Source organism: Belonocnema kinseyi, chromosome 3 (genome assembly GCF_010883055.1).
Source record: "Belonocnema kinseyi isolate 2016_QV_RU_SX_M_011 chromosome 3, B_treatae_v1, whole genome shotgun sequence".
Lineage (NCBI taxonomy): Eukaryota > Metazoa > Arthropoda > Insecta > Hymenoptera > Cynipidae > Belonocnema > Belonocnema kinseyi.
The window spans coordinates 15,329,818-15,351,341 of NC_046659.1; the positions used below are offsets into that span (position 1 = coordinate 15,329,818).

At 31.0% G+C, this 21,524-nt stretch overlaps 1 protein-coding gene across 17 annotated transcripts in view; it reads right to left on the reverse strand.

Moving 5' to 3' along the window:
• LOC117170335 (furin-like protease 1) overlaps positions 1 to 21,524 on the reverse strand; it is a 1,188,597-nt gene that overhangs the window by 544,134 nt on the left and 622,939 nt on the right. For all 17 annotated transcript variants that reach the window (XR_004466767.1, XR_004466766.1, XM_033357070.1 and 14 more), the window contains 3 exons: positions 9,725 to 10,142; positions 9,496 to 9,613; positions 9,332 to 9,413 (listed from right to left, as the gene is read on the reverse strand). Coding sequence is in view for 15 of the 17 variants with exons in the window: in XM_033357070.1 (XP_033212961.1) it covers positions 9,332 to 9,413; positions 9,496 to 9,613; positions 9,725 to 10,142 (618 nt within the window). In the remaining 2 variants the exon portion in view is untranslated. The remainder of the gene's footprint in view (positions 1 to 9,331; positions 9,414 to 9,495; positions 9,614 to 9,724; positions 10,143 to 21,524) is intronic.

The window sequence follows — 21,524 nt, forward strand, 5'->3', positions numbered from 1 at the left end:
AAATCGTTGGACTCGCTGCATCGACCTAAAAGGAGAGTATGTTGAAAAATAAAACCGACTTTGGCCAAAAAAACGTCTCCGTGTTTCATTTTTCAGGGACTTCTCAGACTGCCTAGTACTATCACAGGTCTATGTCCGTGTGAATATAGCAGGAGACGATGTAAATGACTGGGTTGCGAGCTGGGTTCAATTTTTAGTACCTTAAATTATAAACTTAATTTAAGGTACTAAAAATTGAAAAATAATTGATTTTACAAGATGATTCTGAATCCGTTAAAAATTAAAGAATTAATAGATATTGGATTATAAAATTATTTTCAATTATGACTTCAAATATTATTTCAGTCTAAACAAATTTTATTTTTAACCCATTTAATTTGAAATTTTTTTAAACAAAAAAGAAAATTTCGATAATTATCAACAATATTTGACCATTCGTTTTAAACAATCAATTACAAACAAGTGTTAGAGACTATACAAATTTGAACAGAATGGTTCGAAATAGTAAGCCTTGGTTTGTTAAATTTGTAATGACCTAAATTTTAAGTTCGAACGCTACATTTTTAATTAAAAAAAAAGATTCAAAATTAATTTAAAACTTGAAACTATTTCAAAGATTTGAAACACGATATAGATTTTTGCAGATTAAAAAAAATTAAGCTTTTTGAAAATTGTAAAATATTTAAAAAGAATAACAAAAATTACTGTGATTGCTAAGAAAATTGAAAATGATTATTTATTTGGATAAATTCATTTTAAGTGAGTATTTGAAAAGATTTTAGAAAATTAAAAAAAAATAGTCAAGACGATTTTAAGGCAATTTTTTTATTTTGCATTTTTTCTAATTTTAGGAAAAGAATCTAATTAACAAAATATATCAATTTTCCACCCAAAAGTTTACTTTTAAATAAAATTAATTAATTTTCTATCAAATAATTGATGCTTTAACTAATAGAATGTACAGGATAAAGTTTCAACAAAAAATGGAATAGTTCAATTTCCAGATAAAAACTGCGATAAAAAATGGAATTGAACAAGAAAAAAAACAACTAATTTTCAACAAAATTGTTAAATTTTCTAAGGAAAAGGTAAATTTTTGACCAAGGATATTAATGTTCTATAAACAAACGATTTTCTAACTTAACCAATATATACGATTAATTTTTAATTAATCCTTTAACAGTTACATTTTTAGATGAAGATAAATAGTTTTTAACAGAAAAAAATCATTTTCAACATAGCTGTAAAATTGTCAATCAACCAGATGAATTTTCGACCAAGAAAATTAATGATCTACAAAAAAAGACAAATTTTAAACAAAATACATGAATTTTCAAAGAAATGATTTAATTTTGAACTCAAAACGATGAATTATCTACAAAAAGTTGAATTTTTTAAGCGAAAAATATGAGATTTCAATCAAAGAGTTAAACTTTCGACCAAATAGTTAAATTTTCAACCATAATTAAAAAACCTTGTTGCAAAAAACGTATTTTTTTACAAAGTAGTTCATCTTCTACTAAAATAATAGACTTTTAAACCCAAGAAGCTGTACAGTTGATATTTAAACCAAACAATTGCATTTTTGACCAAAAATGATATATTTTCAACCAAAAAAATTAAATTTCTACCAAACAAGGTCAATTTCCAACAAAATACATGACCTTTCAACGAAATTATTTAATTTTAAAGTCAAAAAGAGTATTATCTACAAAGCAGCTGAATTTTTAACCCAATCTAAAGGTAAATAGTTGAATTTTCAACTATAATTATGATTCCTTAATAAGAAAAAATTAATTTTTTACTAAGTATTTCAGCTTTAAGTGAATAATCGAATTTTCCACCCAAAAGTTATGATGTTAATTTTTAACAATACAGTTGCATTTACAACAAAACGATTTAGCAACCAAAAAATATTTACAGTTGATAATTCAAACGAAAAATGTAATTTTTAATCAAAAAGTATAAATTTTTCATAAAATAATATAATTTATACAAAGAAAGAAGAATTTTTAACAAAATACATGATTTTTTAACCCAAAATAGTAACCGAAAATTAATTGGCAGTTTAAAAAATGTATTTTCAACGAAAGAGATGAACCTTCAAATAGAAAAGTAAAAATTTAAACAAAGTAGTTGAACTTTTGATATAGAAGAGGACTTTTTATACAAAATAGTTACATTTTCAACAAAATAAGTAATGTTTCAATCAAATAATTAAGTTTTTATCCAAACGAGATGAATTCCATTATCGACAATTTCTTTAATTTCTTTCAAATGCGGATCAAGGTATAAATAAGACTATTATAATATAACAGAATTATAATATTATCATTAATTATATATACATATAATAGTATTAATATTTATATAATTTATATATTATACTTGAAATAACGTAACCTCAAAATATACGCATATAAAGAGGCGCGTGAAGAATTCAAATCATGAGAAGCACCAGCATCGAAATCTGGAAATATTAAAATCTCAATCTCTTCATTTTATTTCAAAGTAGAAAGAGATATAAATAGAACCACCGAAGTGTTCCGACCGGCAATCGTGCAGCTTCGAGTTTTCAAATTCAGAAGAGGAGAAATTGGTTGCGCGCGCAATCCAGTCATTTATATCGTCTCCCACTATATTCACACGGACTTAGACCTGTGATATTATTGGACCACGTCTCGTTTCAGATCTGGGATCACTGGAATAGGGGTAACACAGAAGGATCAAAGTGGGAGGAAGAGAGAAAACAGAGGAAGAGAGAATGCGATATAAGAGCAGATGTCAGAGTATGGCAAGAGTTAGAAAACGAACTGATATCTAAAGAGGGGGATGAAAGATAGAAAAAAAATGGTAGAATGGTGGACTCCAAGTATAACAGGTTATATGAGATAGTAAAGTCTGAAGGAGAGCAAGAATATTTAAGAAAGGTTAAAAAGAAAGAAGAGTAAATGGAATCACGTTATACGATTTAGGGTGGGAGAGGGAATGAGAGAGTGCAGGAACTGGATGAATAAAGAGGAAAGAAGACGTAGAGACGTTTATTACGAAATACAATTTTTGGGGCATGTTTTAGAGAGATGCACGGGGGACGAAACAGGTGGTGAGAGTGTGGATGACTCAATAAGGTGGATATCAGAGTAGGTAACTGTTTATATGATTAGCCGCAACTACTTAACCATACACGGCAAGTAATAAATCTTCTACGGTCAATAAGAAGGTAAGCGCTAGCTAGTTAACCATGTAATATCATGATTAATTAACATAAAACTAAATATTTTACTCACCTAGTGAAGGAAATTGAATGATATATCGTCATAGAATATAGAGAATTTATATTCGAATAATTAAACAAATAGCAATGAACCCAGTAATAAGCGTTGAATTCAGAAAAATTAAGAATTTGTATTCCTATGCATACGCGATTTTTCTCCATCTAAAAATCCCCCAACGGGAACAGAAAAAGTGCAAATCCTATTCCTCTCAATCGACTTAGTAAAATTTAACGAAAGCATTTATTTAACATATTTTTCATTATTAAATCTTTTTATAAGCTATAAATTTGAAAAATATTTAAATTTATATTTATTTACATTTTAATAATTTATTTAAACGTGTTAAGAAATTCATTAAAGAAATCTATTTAAATGTGTGAATTAAAATAATGTTTACTCTAGAGAGGCGAAGTTGAATTGAATAAGATTAAATTTTCAAAACTTATATTACACATGAAGGAATTAAAACAATTTATTACACATATTGTGTGACCTTATTAGAAGGAATTAAATAATCTCAAAATATGAACATTTTTGGAGAATAGAAGACATCTCTGTGAGGTGTATCTGCCGGTACAATTGCAAAGAATTAAATATATTGAAAACACGTTCTCTTTTGGGGAATAGGAACCTATGCGGCGGTCGCTATGAAATAGAAATAAATTAGTTTCGGAGATATCCTATTCTTATACTGACATTTTAGACAGATGGAAAAATCGCGCATTCAAAATAATAGAATAATTGTCACTTTCACGCTAAAATCTGAAAACATTAATTTTCCTCTGTTCAACGCTTATTACCGGGAACAATGTAATGAAATAGTTGCAAACACATATTGCATGTGCGTACATCTAAAATCTTAAATTATGAAAGTGGCTACGAAAGATCAAAAGAAGAGTAGAGGAATCTCTATAATCCATCAACAATAATACACAAAACAAAACAGTGAAAGAAAGGACCAACATAAGTTAACATGAATCATCACATAAAGCTTAATGATCAAAGCGCAAGTACGTCCTGTTTTCACTAATATAATTTTCACTAATATAATCCTCTCAGGTGCATTGACGACGATCCCACTTTTATATAAAATGTCAGGCTTTACCAACCTAACAGAATCAGCCTATTAACCTCCCTTACCTATCCTACTACCAAACTACCGTCGCGTCGCCTTAGCTCTGGATGTAACTGAGTTCAATAAATTCAAGATTTCGAAGAGTTTAAAGAATTCAATCCTTTCAAAGAATTTAAAGAATTCACAGAATTTAAAAAAATTACGTAATTTTTTAAACTAACGGAATTTAATAGATTCACGAAATTTGAGAATTTTACAAAACGTAATAGATTTAAATAATTATGTAATTCAAAGATTAAAACAAATTCAAGGAATGAAAGGAGTTCAACGAATTCAATGATTTCAAGGAATATAAGGAATTCAAGGAATTTAATAAATTCAACGAATTTAACGAATTTAACGAATTTAAGGAATTTAAGGAAGACAACAAACTCGACGAATTTACAGAATTTGAAGAATTTTCTAAATTTAACGTATTCACCGAATTTAAAGAATTTGAAAAATTCAACGAATTCGCCATATTCAATGAATTCATAAAATTTACCAAATTCAAGGAATTTAACAAATTTAACAAATATTAAGTTTTCAAAGAATAAACGAATATAGGAAATTCAACGAATTTAGGGACTTCAACGAATCCAAGGAATATAAGTAATTCAACGGATTCAACGAATTTAATCAATTCGAGGAATTCAATGAATTCAACAAATTTAAGGAATTTGACGAATTAAAGGAATTCAACGTATTAAAAGAATTCAAAGGATTCAACGAATTCAACAAATTGAAAGAATTTAGCGAATTTCAGGAATTCAACGAATTCTATGAATGCTAGGAATTCATCGATTTTAAGGAATTCTATCAATTCAACTAACTCTAGGAATTCAGTTAATTGAACAAAACCAACGATATCTACGAATTCATGGCATTCAACAAAGGACCCCGCATCATATACATGGTAAAATGGTCCCAGAGAAATTTTCAAAGTTTTTATTATTTTTTAGTTTATGCTCTCCTGACCCAAAAATCATATTAAAAAAAACTAAATCTATGAACAGTTTTTGTGCTACGATGATTTAAATTAAGATTTTGGCAAATATTTTTATCTGTGAAATGGAATATAGCATAGACTTTCTTCCACCAGTTGCATTGCTCTCGTGCAAGTTTATGCAGAAAAAGAATTGCACGGACGAAGAATGCGCTGTAATCGTGTTGGAAGTGATCAGAGCTAAGAGTTCGGCCGATGCGCTAAACAGTTAGGCAACGCGCAAAGCGTTCATATAATTTCATGTTATTGAGCTTCAAACGCGAATTTCAATTTCTATTATCAAGAGGCGTTTGATTGTCTTAATCGAGGATAAAAATATCTAAATCATAAGTGCATGAAAAACGTTACTTTCGTTTGAAGCATTGCATCTTGAGTTCTTCGTAAAGCGCTTAATTTGAATAGCCAGACAGAAGAACCGATACCCTGCGTTGCAATTCGGAAATGATCAACCAGTTTACAGTTTACTGTTTATTAGACAACAAAAAACTCCCAGCATTGCTGCTTGGCTTTGATTCTCTAGTTTTAATTAAGCAGTCTAAAACACCTTATCAGAAATGCTTATCTCGTTCTGACAGTCTCTCTTTACATTTAACGCTAAGCGTTTAAAAAAGCATCCAGACAACAAAATCAACTTCCGGCGTTGCTGTTTGGCTTGGATTAGCGAATTTGGGGTAAGTAGTCTAAAACATCTTATAAGGAATACTTATCTCGTTCTTACGCTATCACTTTAACTTTAACGCTAAGCGTTTAAGAAACAACCCAGACAACAAAATCAACTCCCATCGTTTCCGTTTGGCGCTGATCAGCCCGTTAAGTCCGCGATAATCATTTGATTGTGTTTCATGTGAAACTCACTTGAATCAAAGTCACTTACATCACTTTTTTTCGTCGAAAAAGGAGAATTCTGTAAAAGGTGCTTTAGAGTACTTGACGTAAATTGGTTTATTCGTGCCAAATTGAAAAGCTAGGTATCGATTCTTTTGTATGGCTATTCAACTTAAGCGGGTTGCGTCGACCGTAGGATGCAATCTTTCAAACAAAAGTACGAGTAGCATTTGTGATGCGTTTTTTAATTACCTATTTTTATCGCCGATTCAGAGAACCAAACGCCTGTTGATTAGAGAAATCGAATTTCGCGTGTTAAGCTCGATAACATGTATTTATATAAACGCTTTAAGCGTTGCCTAAATGCTTAGCGCAACGCCCGAAAGCTTAACGATTATCACTTTCAACGCGATTACATCACCTTGTTCGTCCGTGCAATTCTTCTTCAGCATAAACTTGCACGAGAGTAATGAAAAGAATAATAAAGAAAGTCTCTGAAACGTTCCACTTCACAGGTAAAAATTTGTACTAAAATCTTACTTTTAAATCGTTGTAGCACAAAAACTGTGTATAATTAGAGTTTTTGCCATGAGAGTTTTCTGATCAGGAGAGAATAATCTCAAAAATATGAAAACTTTGAAAATTCCACAGGGACATTTTTTACCATGTATTTGGTGCGGGATCCTTTATTGAATTGTTGGGTTTTGACGAATTCAACGAATTCAACAAATTCAGCGAATTTAAGGATTCGATGCTTTCAAGAAATTCATGGAATTCATCGTAGTCAAGGAATTTATGGAATTCATCCAAATCAAGTAATTTAGGAATTCAACGATTTCAAGGAATACAAAAAACGAATTCACGGAATCAAAGAATTGAACGAACTCATCGTATTGAGCGATTTTCACCAATTCAAGAACTGCACCAAATACAAGGAATTCAACGAATTTAAGGTGTGAAATAAATAGAAGGAATTCAACCAGCTTGAAGAATTCCCCAAATTCAAGGAATTAAATGAACTCAAGGAATTCAATAAATTAAAGGAATGCAACGCATTCATCAAATTTAAATAATGCAAGGAATTTTAGGAAATCAATAAACTGTAGAAATATAATATGATGCATAGAATTCCGAAAAATTCTGGGAATTTAGAATTATTTCAAAGAATATTTCAAGCTTTCGAATCTCCGCCAAGAAGCTAGAAGAGTTAGCGATCTCCTTTTGAAGGGGATTCACGTTAAAGGGTCTATTACTCGGTAGTCCCCTGTCTATTTCTATTATTAAACACACATTCATACACATGCATAACACAACAGCAGAGTGCGCTCGATGTGCGCAGCTAACTGATGAACACAGATGCCCGGTAAGAAAGTGGGTATTGCAATGGATTAAAATGATCTCGAATATAAAAAAAAACGGCGCTCATTTGATCACCAAGTTCACGTAAGTATAAAAAACCTGCCTGCATTATAACTTGGCATCTGGCGCCGTGTAGACGTGTAAAGCATGGTGCTAACTTGAAAAGTATAAAGGTTACATAGTTTGCGCGACGAACACAACTTCAGAATGCACGTTTCAGACGTACAACAACTAGATTGCGTTGCGATTGTTTTTTATCACGCAGTAGCCACCTTTGTGTATTAATCTTTGACCCAGATAACAATATGCGCGCACGGTGCCACGCACGCTGCAGGCACGAGTGTGAATAAACCGTCACACGTGTCACGCTGGTCACCTAACAGATGTGTCCGCATATACGTGACATATGTGTCGCACCTCGTGCGAGTCGCACGCGTGCCAATGAAGTATGAGGCGCACACGTATCGATGAAGGGCGATTCGCACGCGTGCGGATTAAGTGCATCCCTTCCACGAGTAGCATAAACTATTTAAAGCAGCATGGATTTTGCAATAAGAAATTTTCGAATTGATAATATAATAGCCCTTTTTCATTCGTCACGTACCGGGCGGGTAGAGTTATTTACAAAGTTGGCCGTCGCTAAGCCAACTCTCCTTTTACAAATTTCTCTTGAAATTATTAACACTTTTTTTATTGGTGAATTTTTTCATTATACTTATTTATGATTATAACTCATATACTAATATACAATTTTGGAGTTGAATTAAAGAATGTTGTCTTTTTGGGGCATCTCATCCATTTACTAGAAACTTTGTATCAATTCCAATTTCAAAAATTTAAACAAGAAAGTTAGGTATCTGAAATCATCGAAACCCGTAGATTCCGAATTATTATGTTTTAGGCTGTTAACTTTGAAATCAAAAATATCTATTGTTCGAATTCTTATTTTAATTTCAGCCTCTCTGCTTGTTACTTATCATCGTATTTTATTTTAATTTCGGAAAGGACATTTTAAAGCCTTTAGACTATTTAAACGAGCTACCTGGGCCTTTAAATATATCTACCTGAGTGCCTGCGAAGAATTTCTCAGAGCTTCTCAGATCCTTGAGAATCTTTAGCATATACTATAAGATTTCTATCGGTAAGGTTAAGATGAATTCATCTTCGTTACCAAACAATTAAGAAACATTATACATTAATACTTTCTCTGTTTACCTCTTTAGTTACCACTTTCAACAAATTCGTGCAACGCAATGTTTATTATATCTCGTATAGATTATATATCGCATGGATCAGTTTGATGAAATTTTTTCCGCAAACGAATGACCCATACAGAACCTGCCGCTCACATAACCTGACTGACGGCAAGATCGGGAACGATGTCCAGTGTACCGTGAAGTTTGACATTTGTGCATGTACAATGCGCAGGTACAAATATCATTTGAAATTAGATAAATACATCATCTATTTGAGATAAAATATTAATTTGATTCAACTGAATTGAATTTGCTAAATAAAAAATATTATTGACACATTGGTTATAGGTATTCAGTAAGGACTGCGAAGAAATAATATGAGTGATGACTGAATGAGCCTCATTCTGCACGCACGCAATTACCCATCACTTACTCGCGGAATGTACTTGCCATTTGCGTGCGATATGGGTCGCATCGTATGAGTCGCATGCGTACTTGAAGCGTGCGCCGCACGATGGTTATCTGGGGAATTATATAGTAGGTACATATTACTTACCTGAACATGCTCTAAGAAGTTCACCCCACTGCATTCTTTCACGTGTAATTCAAGAATTAGTTGGCTCTTTGCAGGTATTGCCCTTTAAAAAAATTATATCATTTATACACAGTACCCATATTAACATTTTAAACATTTGTCCTGATTGAAAAAAAGAAACTAACCGTCCCACTTGAGGTGCTGATACCTCACAGTTGTGTTGTTCGGGAACTGTCCGCCATTTTCTTGCAAGAAGTACCATGGCAGTGGCGTCCATCAACCCGTAACCAAAACTATGACTCACTGAAAATATCAATTACTTAATATTATTCCAATGAAATTTATTTGTCGATTAAATGCGGTGGGAAAAATGTTACTCTTACTAAATCATTATTTATATTTTAGTTCCATTACCGTTTCTACCAACTCCGTTGGTTACCCAATCCGGAGCCTTTAAGTTCGCTGGCTTAGCTGTTCTGACTACAATATGTTGCATATCTCTCCATGTCAGATTCTTATTTGCTTCCAATGCAAGGGCACATATACCAGCAGCTAACGGGGCAGAAGCTGAGGTTCCAGTATGACTGCTAGTGCAGTAGTGGTGCAGGTCAGTCGTCACGACCTGTTTTTCTCCCGTCGAACCAGAGCTGTAAGTTGTGGCTAATGTTGATGAACATGCTTCACTATACCAAGGCACTAAGCCATTCTCCGTAGCACTGCTGATTGATAGAGTCCAAATGCTGTTTGTGTATCCATCACAGTTACAGTTATCGTGGTCTCTGCCGCCATTTCCTGATGCCCATACAAAAATAGAACCCTTGCCATCACGGCCCTTAGAACAGAAGAAGACAAAAAATATTTTAGAAACTAGATTAAAAAATGTTAATCGGAAATAGGTAGATTTTCTCACCCTTGACGACTAATTGAAATGAACTTTTTATCGTACGTTCATTCGCCGTGAGCATAGAAAATTTTAATAAAAAATAAGTCAAGGGCTGAAAATTAGCAGAAAACCTTCTTTTGTAACACATGCATAGAATGCTCTATATTCGAGGAAAATATCATTCGGTAAATGCACAATTCTGAAGCTGTGAGAAAAAGTAGTAAGAAAAAAACTTATTTTAACAACAGTCCTTATGCCTTACGAAAAAATTACAACTACTTTCCGTTAGTACCTGAATCCCGTATAGCAACATAACCTCACTACTAGTTTTACTTTTTTTGTACGTGCAGTCAACATACCCTCAATTACAAGCACTCCTCGTAGTTTTCGCATATGGTAATTTGAGCGCTAAGGGACACTAGACGACAGAAGATTACCGTTTTTTGAATGTTCCTTAACTCAAACATCCTTTACGTTTGATACAAGAAATAGAGTGTGCATCAGATTCATGGCATATATTTTCTAATGGGTTTCAGCTGCATAAAAGAGATAATTTCATGCGCCTGTTGGCTCGTATTAATATTTAAATCTATTTAAAAAGAATGGGTTATATAGTAGCAGTAGTAAGGTTCCTCGCATACTGCTGAGAGCGAATCAAAAAACAGCATTCATATTCAGCAACAGTTCTGCTTTTGTTTAAATGGCAGGTTAAACATTCGCTCTAATGTTCAGTTTCCAGGTTTGTTACCACTGTTTACCACGGATTTACTCTAAGATTTCGTCCGGTTTGAACTTGGGTTTCGAAAAGATGATAAATTTCTATATAAATTGCATTAAACAAACGCCTATATAAAATCATCCTTTTTGTTAAAACCCAAATTAAAACCTGAATTAGTTTTCTTAGTAGAGGTTAATTCCTGAATCACAATCCGTCTAATTTTGGGAATCGAAATTCTCACGAACTGTTTAAAAAAATAGTATGTGGGACCCGTGCATCTAAATAATGCGCGCATTTGCCATACAATATATTATTGTGTAACAAATGTCGATTTTGATCAAGGTACCACGTGACCTTAAAATTTCTTTCCTCGTGAAAACCAAAATTTAAGGTGGGTATGAACACCCAGTGAGTTGCGATTGCATGATAAAATTGAAATTAAAAGTACAAATAGGCCGTTCTCTGCAAAAACAGCTTAAGCCTACTTAATCATTCGTTTACGTAAAACGGCTTTTCAGATTCTATGATTCCTAAAATGTATGTTCCAATGATTCTTTTCGCTTAAACATTAAGGAAGTAATTGTGGCACCCACTAGAAACCTTTTAAACCCCTGGAAAAGTAAAGCCCAAACACTTTATTTAGATTTGCCGTATTACCGAATAATCACTAGCTCCTCGACTCTTTACAATAACTGTATACAATGAATACAATAACTGTAAAAAATAACGAAACACATTTGGAATGTTATAGGAATTAAAAAGGTGACAAATTCACCATCTTAAATTGATTAATTATTCGAAGATCCTATAAAAGCATGTAAAGGCCATGGCTGGAAACATGAAATGACACTTTTCCAGGACGTACTCTGTATGCAAACAATAGTCGAAGCTAACAAGATCATTTTTTTTTTTTGTTTATTGAAACAAACTTGTTTGTGTGACCGAAAAATTTATAGTTAGAAAATGTATGTTTCAAAAAAATCTTCAAAACGACTAGAAGTAAAGCTAAACTTCGTTCATATATTTACTTATTTAATTAAAATTAAATAAAAAACCGCGCAATATCGCCTATTTTAAGAAAACTGTCTTAAGAAATAATTTGTTATTAAAAAATTGTTTTTCTTCAAAGGGTATTTATATATATTTGGCCAAAACACTGTTAGAAAAAAGTCGCTGAATCACACCGATAAGTGAATGTTATTCGCTCTGCAACTGAAGCGTGTTATCCGACATCTCTATAGGTGCAAAGTTCGGTGTCGAACGTGAGAACGTACCTTTTTTATCTCAGCCAGTGCGACTATTGATAGTTCTTGCATCGTTCTGGTGTTACATGTTGCGTAGGCCAGCCTCGTTTAGAGCCGAAAATGCACGAGCAAGAACCCGAGCCCCCCCCCCCCACTTCACGATTCGTTTTCGGTGGCTACTGGATATTAGAAGGAGTTTTTAAGTAAGCTGAATTTTCCAGGGTGTCAAAAGAATGAAAGTTCATGCAATTTTGTTGCACAATTTTTTTTTAAGTTTATGTTGGTTTACAAAATGTGCTTTCAAATTTGCGTAAGTTTAACAGATATTGAGGAATTTTGAAAAGATTTGAAAAAAATAGATAAAACTTGTGAAGATTTTTTTTTTTAATTTTGTAGGGTTTCACGGAAATGAAAACAATTGTTTTAGCTTCCTAGCAATAATTAAAGTAAATTTTTTATTGCCAAAAATTAATTCCAGGAGATTATTTTTGAACATTTCAAAACATTCAAAAAAATTTCAAAAATTATCAAAGTATCTAAAGTTTATTTTTAAAGATAAGAAGATTAGAAGGTCTGACAAGATTTAAAAAAATTATTTTCCTAATATTTGTGTGAAAATTCTTTATGATTTTTTATTTTGAAGAATGAACATTAAAATAAAATTAAAGAAGACTTTTAAGCACATTAAACGATTTCCTAAATTTTCTAAAAAGAGTGTTGAAGGTGTTAAAAGCAAAATGTTTCAATTCACTATGATTAAAAAGTTAAAAAATGTAAATAATCGAATAAATTCAAGAACTATTTAGTAAAATTAATTAAAGTCAAAAATAATTTAAATTTTAGTAGAGTTTTAAAATATAGGATAAACTTATTTAAAAAAACGGAACAATCTAAAGATTCTTGTAAAAGAAAAAAAAAATCCCCAGGAAATTATGTACAAGTGTCAGTCCTTAAAAAGTAGAATTCTACTGATTTTTTTAAATTACTTTCAGCACATTTCTTCTCAGGCTGAATCCCCGTTTTTAATCGTAAGAGTTCCAATTCTTTTCAATAAAAATAAGTAATGAAATATATGCTGAAAATTTCAAAAAGAAGATACATCCCTGTATGCTTAAAGATAATATTTGTTTACTTAGAATAAGTTCTATGCAATTTAAAATAAAAATTTATTTTACATACATATACAATTAGTTAAATTATTTCTGAAAATTGGAAAAGATTAAGAATTGTAGTATTGAAATACACTTAAAATTTAAGATTTTTGTATTTAATTTTGATAAGATGTAATAGATATATATGTAAAATAAATAAATTATAATAAAATTCGACAAAGGAAGGACTTTCATCCTTTTTCTTTGCGAAAAAGAGATTCCTCAATTCTCAAGTGCGATTCTAAATAGTGTTTTACTAACTAATGGAGATATTTTTATAGTTTTATTTTTAAATCTATTCCCTAAGCAATATATTAAAACAAAATTTAGGAATATTTATAAAATTATGAATATTTTTGATTTTTTTAAAAAATGTATACGGAGTATAGTTTTTATATGAAATTTCCCCACGGGTTTTCGTACCATGTTTGACCCTAGGGCACAATTAAAGAAAATATTCTAAACGTATGTTCCTTAGTTATTAAGTTACTATACAAAAAGGTACTTTTGGAATGCTTTTCTGCTTTTAAAATCACGAGATATTTCTTCATAAAACAAAATTTGTTAAATTAATTTTACAATTATTCACAATTACAATTATTTTACGGTGAAAATCTAATTGTAAACGCTAAATTTTGTAATATCAAGATAAGTATCTTAAGACATTAAAGGTTTCGTGAAGTTTGCATATATTAAGAATTTTTTAAGTTAAAAATTTAACGATTTTGTTAAACTCTTTTTTTTAATTATTTTTGCAGTTCAAAATTCATATTTTTTCTAATAGAAAATCATTCTTCTTGTTTCAAAATTAATTTTATGTTTCATCATTTAAAATTTTGCTTGAAAATTCGTTTTTTTAGTTGAAAAATAATTTTTTTATATTGAAAATTTAACTGTTTCATTTTTAGTTCAAAATCTTTATATTTGAAAATTTAACAATTTTGTTGAAAATATGTTGCTTTATTTTTGCTTGTAAATTGATCTTTCTCAGTTAAAAAATAATCATTTTTGAAAGAAAATTATTCTTCGTGTTAGAAATTCATCTATTTTAATTAAAAATTAATTTCTTTGGTTGAAAATGCATTTTTTGATAACACTTCTTTTCTTTTGGTATAAAATGTATGACAGTGAAACCATACCAAATTCTTAAAAAATTGTTACAAGTTTTAGGCATTTTTGAATCCTTTCAATATTTCTACATATGTCCTAAACTTACTCAAATTGGAAGGCACATTTTTCTAACCAACATAAACTTTAAACAAAATTGTGGAACAAAATTTCACGAGAAGGCTAGATAAGAATTAAGTTCTTGTTTTTTTCTAAAATTATATATAACATGGTAAAATTGCACAAATTTTCTACCCACTCTTTTACACCCCTTTTAAAATTTTTGCAAAATAATAAAAAAAAATTGGTGTTCTTTTTTCAATTTTATTTCAGAATTCATTCCATTCCATTGTTCGAAAAAAATGTTTCATTTTTAAATTAAAAATCCAACTATATGTTTAAAAATTTAACTACTATTGTAAATTCGATTTTTTTAATTCAAAATATTTTTCAGTTGAAAATTCATTTTTTACATCGAAAATTAAACTATTTTGAAGAAAATTAAATTTTTTATCTGAAAATGTAACTATTCTATTGTTGGTTAAATACTTATTTTTTAGTTGTCATATTCACTTTTAAAGTTGAAAATTTTACGATTGAGTCAAAGTTTTTTTTAAATCTTTTTTTAGTTGTAAATTCATCTTTTTTTAATAGGAAATAATTGTTTTCGTTTAAAAATAGATTTTTTTGTTGATAATTCAACTGTTTTGTTGAAAATTCGATTATTTTAGTTGAAAGAATGTTTTCTTCTACTGAAAATTGACCATTCTCAGTTAAAAATTAATCTTTTTTTGTAGAAATGTATTCTCCTTGTTTAAACATTCATCTATTTTAATTGAAAATTCATTTCTTCTGTTGAAAATGCATTTATTATCAAACTACTTTTCTTTTCGTATAAAATGGTTGATAATTCATGTAGTTTTTTGGAAATTAAACTGATTTGATGAAAATTTTTTGGTTGTAAATTTATTTTTTAAAATGATAATGTAACCGTTTTTCTTTGAAAATTTATTTAGTTTGTTAAAAATTCGTTTTTCTTTGTTGTTTTAAAATTTGTAACTGAAAATGTAAATATTCAATTTTTCCTAGAAGCATTATTTTTCAGTTGAAATTCAACTATGTGGTTAAAAATTCATGTATTTTATAGCAATTTTGTCTTTTTTTGAAGAAGTCTTCTTGTACGTAAATTCATTTCTTTGGTTGAAAATGAGACTATTTTGTTGTAGATTTGATGGGTTTTTATTCAAAAATAATTTTATTAATGCAAAATTAATTGTTCCATTTTTTATTAAAAGTAAATCTTTTTTATTAAAAATTAATTTATTTTGTTGAAAATTCTATTTTTTATCTGAAAATGTAACTAGTCCATTTTTGGTTCAATGATTATTGTGTCAGTTTAAAATGCGTTAATAAAGATGAAAATTGAACAATTTTATTGACATTTTTTTTCTTGAGAAATTATCTTTTCAATTATAAAATTATCTTCTAACTTCTTTAGGTCGCACAAGCCTACACAAGTTAACTGCGCATGCGCGCGAAAAGCAACTTATCGGTGTTAGTTTTTGCACCGTATAGTGTTAGTATTTTTAACACTGGAAAGTTGAGAGTTCGTAAATTTACCAACTTTACACTGGAGAAGTATATTTTAGTAGAAAAAATGCTTTTTCGCACCAAAATATCGCACCGTATCATTACAACTTCGCACTTCGGTGTGACCAGTCCCCTGCAACGACTGTACGTTAGCATTAGTTCGCCGGTGGGCTAAGTGAATTGTGCGGCGCAGATGGCGCTGGGAGTCTTTCCAACCTATTTTCACATGGCAGGAACAGGCAAAATTACACCATTAGGCCATTTCCCTTTCGGAGTAGGCGTGACTCACTCGGTGGAGCAAAGGAGTAGTGTGTGGAAGGGGTAGAGAATTTTCAGATTGATCCAAAATTCTCGTGTTATTTATGTGAATAACACGTTCCTTCCGCAACACTGCTCCGACCCAGGTTGCTGATCAATCTCTCTAGCAATTATCCAAAGTGAAGATCCTCACAAAGTCGTTATTTCAGGTTCCTCACTTGGGTCCATTAGTGGCCAAGCTCTTTTGTTTCAGGCGTCATTCACTGTACTGACACTTTTTTATTAACTATTTTCCGCCATACTTTCCTGTCCTGGCATACTTCCCTAGCTTTTTTTATGTTCATGCACTTTTTCATGCAGGCTCTCGTGTTTCTGTGACTTCTTATGTCTCTTCTAACTAGGGTCTCATTCACACAATCTAACTATTTTCCCGCGGTCTACCTCTGGGCACGCTGCCATTTACTTAAACTTGATACACTTGTTTTGTTAGTCGTTCATTTGGGCTTCTCTCAACATACCCGACCCATCTTAACCGATTTCTTTCCCATGTGTATACTAATATCTCTTCTGAACCACATTCTTTTAGAATTATCTCGTGACTTACTTTGTCTATCAGAGTTTTCCCGCATATTATGCGCATGAATCTCATGTCAATTTCGTTAATTTTACTCTTATCTTTTTCTTGATATGTCCATGTCTCGCTACCGTATAGTACAGTTGGTACAAATATAGAATTATTTATTGCCGTTTTAGCTTTATTTGATATATGTTTACTTCTGATAAGGGGACCTGCTCTACAAAGAACCTTCTTACCTTCGTTTATGCGTCTATCTAGTTCCTCATCTATCTTCCCGTCCCTAGTAAATAAACTACCAAGGTATACAATCTTATCAACTTGTTCAATTCTCTCATCATTTAATAAAATATTGCATAGTGTTTTCTCACTCTTTCCTTCAAAAACCATAGTTTTTGTTTTATTTGCGTTAATTTTGAGGCCCATGCTCTTCATGCTTGCATCTAGTTTATTCAGCATTCTTTGTAAGTCTTTGATTGACTCTGCCATAACAACCTTATCATCTGCGAACGCTAACCCACGTACCCTTACTGTTTCGAGATCTACACCCTCTTCGTCAAAAAGAGGCATTCTTAGATACTTGTCCATAAATAATATAAATAACCATGAAGACATAATGCATCCTTGTCTAACTCCTTGAATAATATCGAAACAGTCACTCAATTTCCCAATCACCCGCACACTCGCTTTGCTACCTGTATATATTGTTTTTATAGCTTGTAAGAGCCATCCATTGACTCCATACTGTTTCAGGACTTCCCAAAGTTTACTTCTATCTAGCTTGTCAAAAGCTTTTTCTAGGTCAGCAAATGCACAGATAACTTTTTTTCCTATTCTGAAACTTTTTTCTGTTATTTGTCTTAAGCTAAACACTTGAACCGTACATGACCTTCCTGGCATAAATCCACTTTGGACTTCCCAAATCTTTGCTTCTGTTATTTTCATTACCCTACGAATAAGTATTTTTGAGTATATTTTACTTACGGTACTTAATAAGCTAATCCCTCTGTAATAAGTGCAGTCGCTTTCATCTCCCGTTCTCTTGTATATTGGTACGATAATCGCTTTTTTCCAATCGTCTGGGAGGTCTCCTATCTCGAAACATAAATTTATCAATTCGCACAGTCTATGGGGTATGCACTCGCCACCGTGTTTAAGCATTTCAGGGTTAATACCGTCTACCCCGGCAGCCTTACCGTTTTTCAAGTTCTTAATTATATCCCTAACTCCAGTTTCTTGCTTCCTTCAAAGTCGCTTTGTATGTTCATCTCTTCTTCTGCTGTAATTGCATCTTTACGTTTCTTAACTAATCGTTTGAGTATCCTGTTTTCGTTTCTATAATCATTTCCACATTTATTTATTTCCTCATTGCTAAGACCTTCGATGTTCAAAGTTCTCCTGTACACTTCTCTCTTTGCTTTTTGGGCAGCCTGAATTTCATCATTCCACCACGCATCACCAGACTTTCTTCCTACAACTGCGGTATCACACACATCGATCGTACATCTAACAAGGATATCCCGTAACATTGTCCAGGCGCCCTCTATATCTTTGTTTTTTATACGGTCCTCCCATGGTGCCCTATCTATGCTTTCGATTATATTATTTTGGAAATCTATTCGCACATCCGGTTTCTGTAGGTTCTCAATTTTAATTCGCGTTTGCTTTGTTTCCTTGGTTCTCTTTTTCTCCATCCCCGACCTAAGTTAATTTTTGAAATCAGAAGGTAATGATCAGTATTGCATTCAGGACCCCTCATGACCCTTGTATCTCTGACTAACTCTCTTAGTCTTTTATCCGCAGCAACAAAGTCAATTATACTGGCGCGTAGTATGCTATGATAAATAGTCTTCTGATTCCTACTTTTATTCTAGCCCACAGCAGTCTGGGAAATACGAAACCATGGTCTGCGAGATGTTGCTTTGCTTTTTTCATTCAAAATCAGACCTACTCCTTGTTTACCATGTGGTTCATTGTCTACTCCTAACCATATTTCAAATCTGCCTTTCAACACGCCGTTTTTTATGTCTTTTGTTTCGCATCCCTTTTTCTTTGTTTCAGGCACACATAAAATATCTAGTTTCCTCACGTCCATAGTTTCACGAAATTCTTTTACCTTGAGATCATATACCTCCCTAGCATTTCAAACACCCAGTCTCCATTCGTCGGCTAAAACATGACCTTTAGATTTTCCGTGTGCATGCCTTTTGTCAATTAAAGTTCCAGTCCTTTCCGAGGCTATTTTGTAGTTTGTATTATTCATTGTTTAGATTATATGCCCAACTACCAACCTTATGCAATAAATTTATTTTTTGAGTCGAAATCATGTCAAAGTTAATTATCAAATCGTCACATGGTGGAGATTGTAGTTATAACGTCAGTCCCACCAAAACTTCAGTTAATAAGGGAGCGTTGGGAGAGGGGGAAGGTAGAACTGGAAGTGAGAGAGTCGTATTGGGTTTGTGTTTTTGTTTTTATTCTGAGACGGTCACCGGCCTTCAGCAGCGTTGTAATATATATCGTTTTTTTTGTGTATATTTATTTTAGACCTGAATCTTGGAGTTTATAATAAAAGGGAGTTTAACCCCCCCCCCCCGGTTCAAAATCTCAGCGTATTTGTAGTTTGTAGGTTTAAAATTTCTTTTTTATCGTAAAATTATAATAAATTGATATGAATTACTTATCTTTAAGTACGTTTCCGGATTTCATAGTAACTGCATAACGAAACACAATTTTAAGAAAGTGCGTATATTCAAAACTTAAAATTTTCTATTTGGCTTTTTGCCCGAACCGCAGATACATGACCGGCCTCTTTTACAGTTATTACGAAACTGTTAAAAAAGACACAAGAGAACGTGAGAGTCGGTATACAACTGCGTCACAAATTAAATTAAACTTAATTAAACTTATAATTATATCAAATTATATTATTGAATTCCAAATACGTCTATCAAATTTATATAAAGTAGTTTTGTAAAAAGTAAATTTGAAAAAAGCATGGAGAAACAACAAATTTATTTTATAAAAAATAACAAGAATTAACAATGTCAGATGTTGGTACAAATAAGTAATTCATTAGCAACAATATCCCTAATACAAAAACAGATGATATATTGGAATAAACAAATTAATCAATTAATTGAAGGATTAATTAACTTAAAAAACTTAAATTAAAATAAATAATTTAAGATGGCATGGTTTTTATTTGTTTTCTTATCTTTTTATTAAAAAGAATTAAAAAAATAAAGATATCGTTTCAGTTTAAGACCACATGTTCCATATTTCTCATAAATATACAGTTTTTATTCAATTTTTTATGTTTACACCAAAGAATTTAAAAAAATAAAAGTATAGTTTCAATTTAATATAAAACGTTCAATATTGTTTATTAAAATACCAGATATTTTCAAATGAAGATATCGTTTGAATTTAAGATGAAATGTTCCATATTTATTAGTCAGGGCATCCGCTAGCCCAGGAAATATAAAAACCCGGGAAATGACAGTGTATTTATTGTTTGACCCGCAATTTTACAAGTTTTTAGAGAGAAAAAAAGTTCTCTCTAAGTTTGATTTCAACAGTTTTTTAAATCATTAGCTGAATTTTGATCCTTTTCAATTATAACATCTTTCAGTTTATAATGCGTAATCCGAAAATTATCTAATTTAAAAATTTTCTATTTTAAGTTTTCAATTTTGATTTAAAGAATTTTAATATGCAATCTTGAATACTTACATATTTAATTAAATAATTCTTTTAATAAATCTGTACTTTAGGTATTAAAAGGGAACAATAATTTCTTTGGAAAAAACGATTCGAACTCCGTTCAAAATTCAAGAATTTCCCTATTTAAAAATAACATCATAATAATGTATTTTTTATGAAATATTGTTTCAGTCTCAAATATGCAATTTTAATCTATTCAATGAAACATTTTTTCCATTGAGAAAAAGAATAATTACTGAATAGTTAGAAATATTTCACCAAATATTTAAAAGTAAAAAATTTGAAACTGAATTGTTTTACATAGAAAGATTTTAATCTCTAGAATTTCGGAGAGCTTTTAAACTTTTAACGTTACAATTTTAATTGTTCTAATTAATGAATGTTTTATTTGTAAGTCATTGTGTTGAATTTTGACGTACATATAATAATTGAACACTTATAATTTGTAGGCGAAATGTGAGTAAATTTAAGAGGTATTGAGAAGTTTTGAAAAGTTTCAAAATTAATTTTGAGCTTGAAATGATTTAATTTAAAACCAAATGTAGATTTTTGCCGATTAAAAAGAATTTACAAGCTTTTTAAGCATTGTCAAAGGCTTTACAAGAATAAAAACATTTTCTTAAGATTCCTAAAAAAATTGAAAAAAATGTACGTTTTATAAATTTTGTTAAAGAAGATATTCAAAAAGATTTAATAAGATTTCTAAAATTATTAAGAAAAAATCTGGAACACTTTATTTAGAAGTCTAGATTTCTCAAGATTTTGAAATAAAATTTTGAAGGTTTTCAAGGTTGTTTCTATTTCAAACTAAAATAATATTGTTGGAGAGAGCAACGATGACAGCTATCGAAGTGTGAGAAATGTGAGAAGTGAGTCAGAATAAAGTCAAAGAAGTGTGTGTGGCAACCATGCTAATGTTGGCGATTGAAAAATACGCAGTGACCTTTATAATGTTTAATCAAA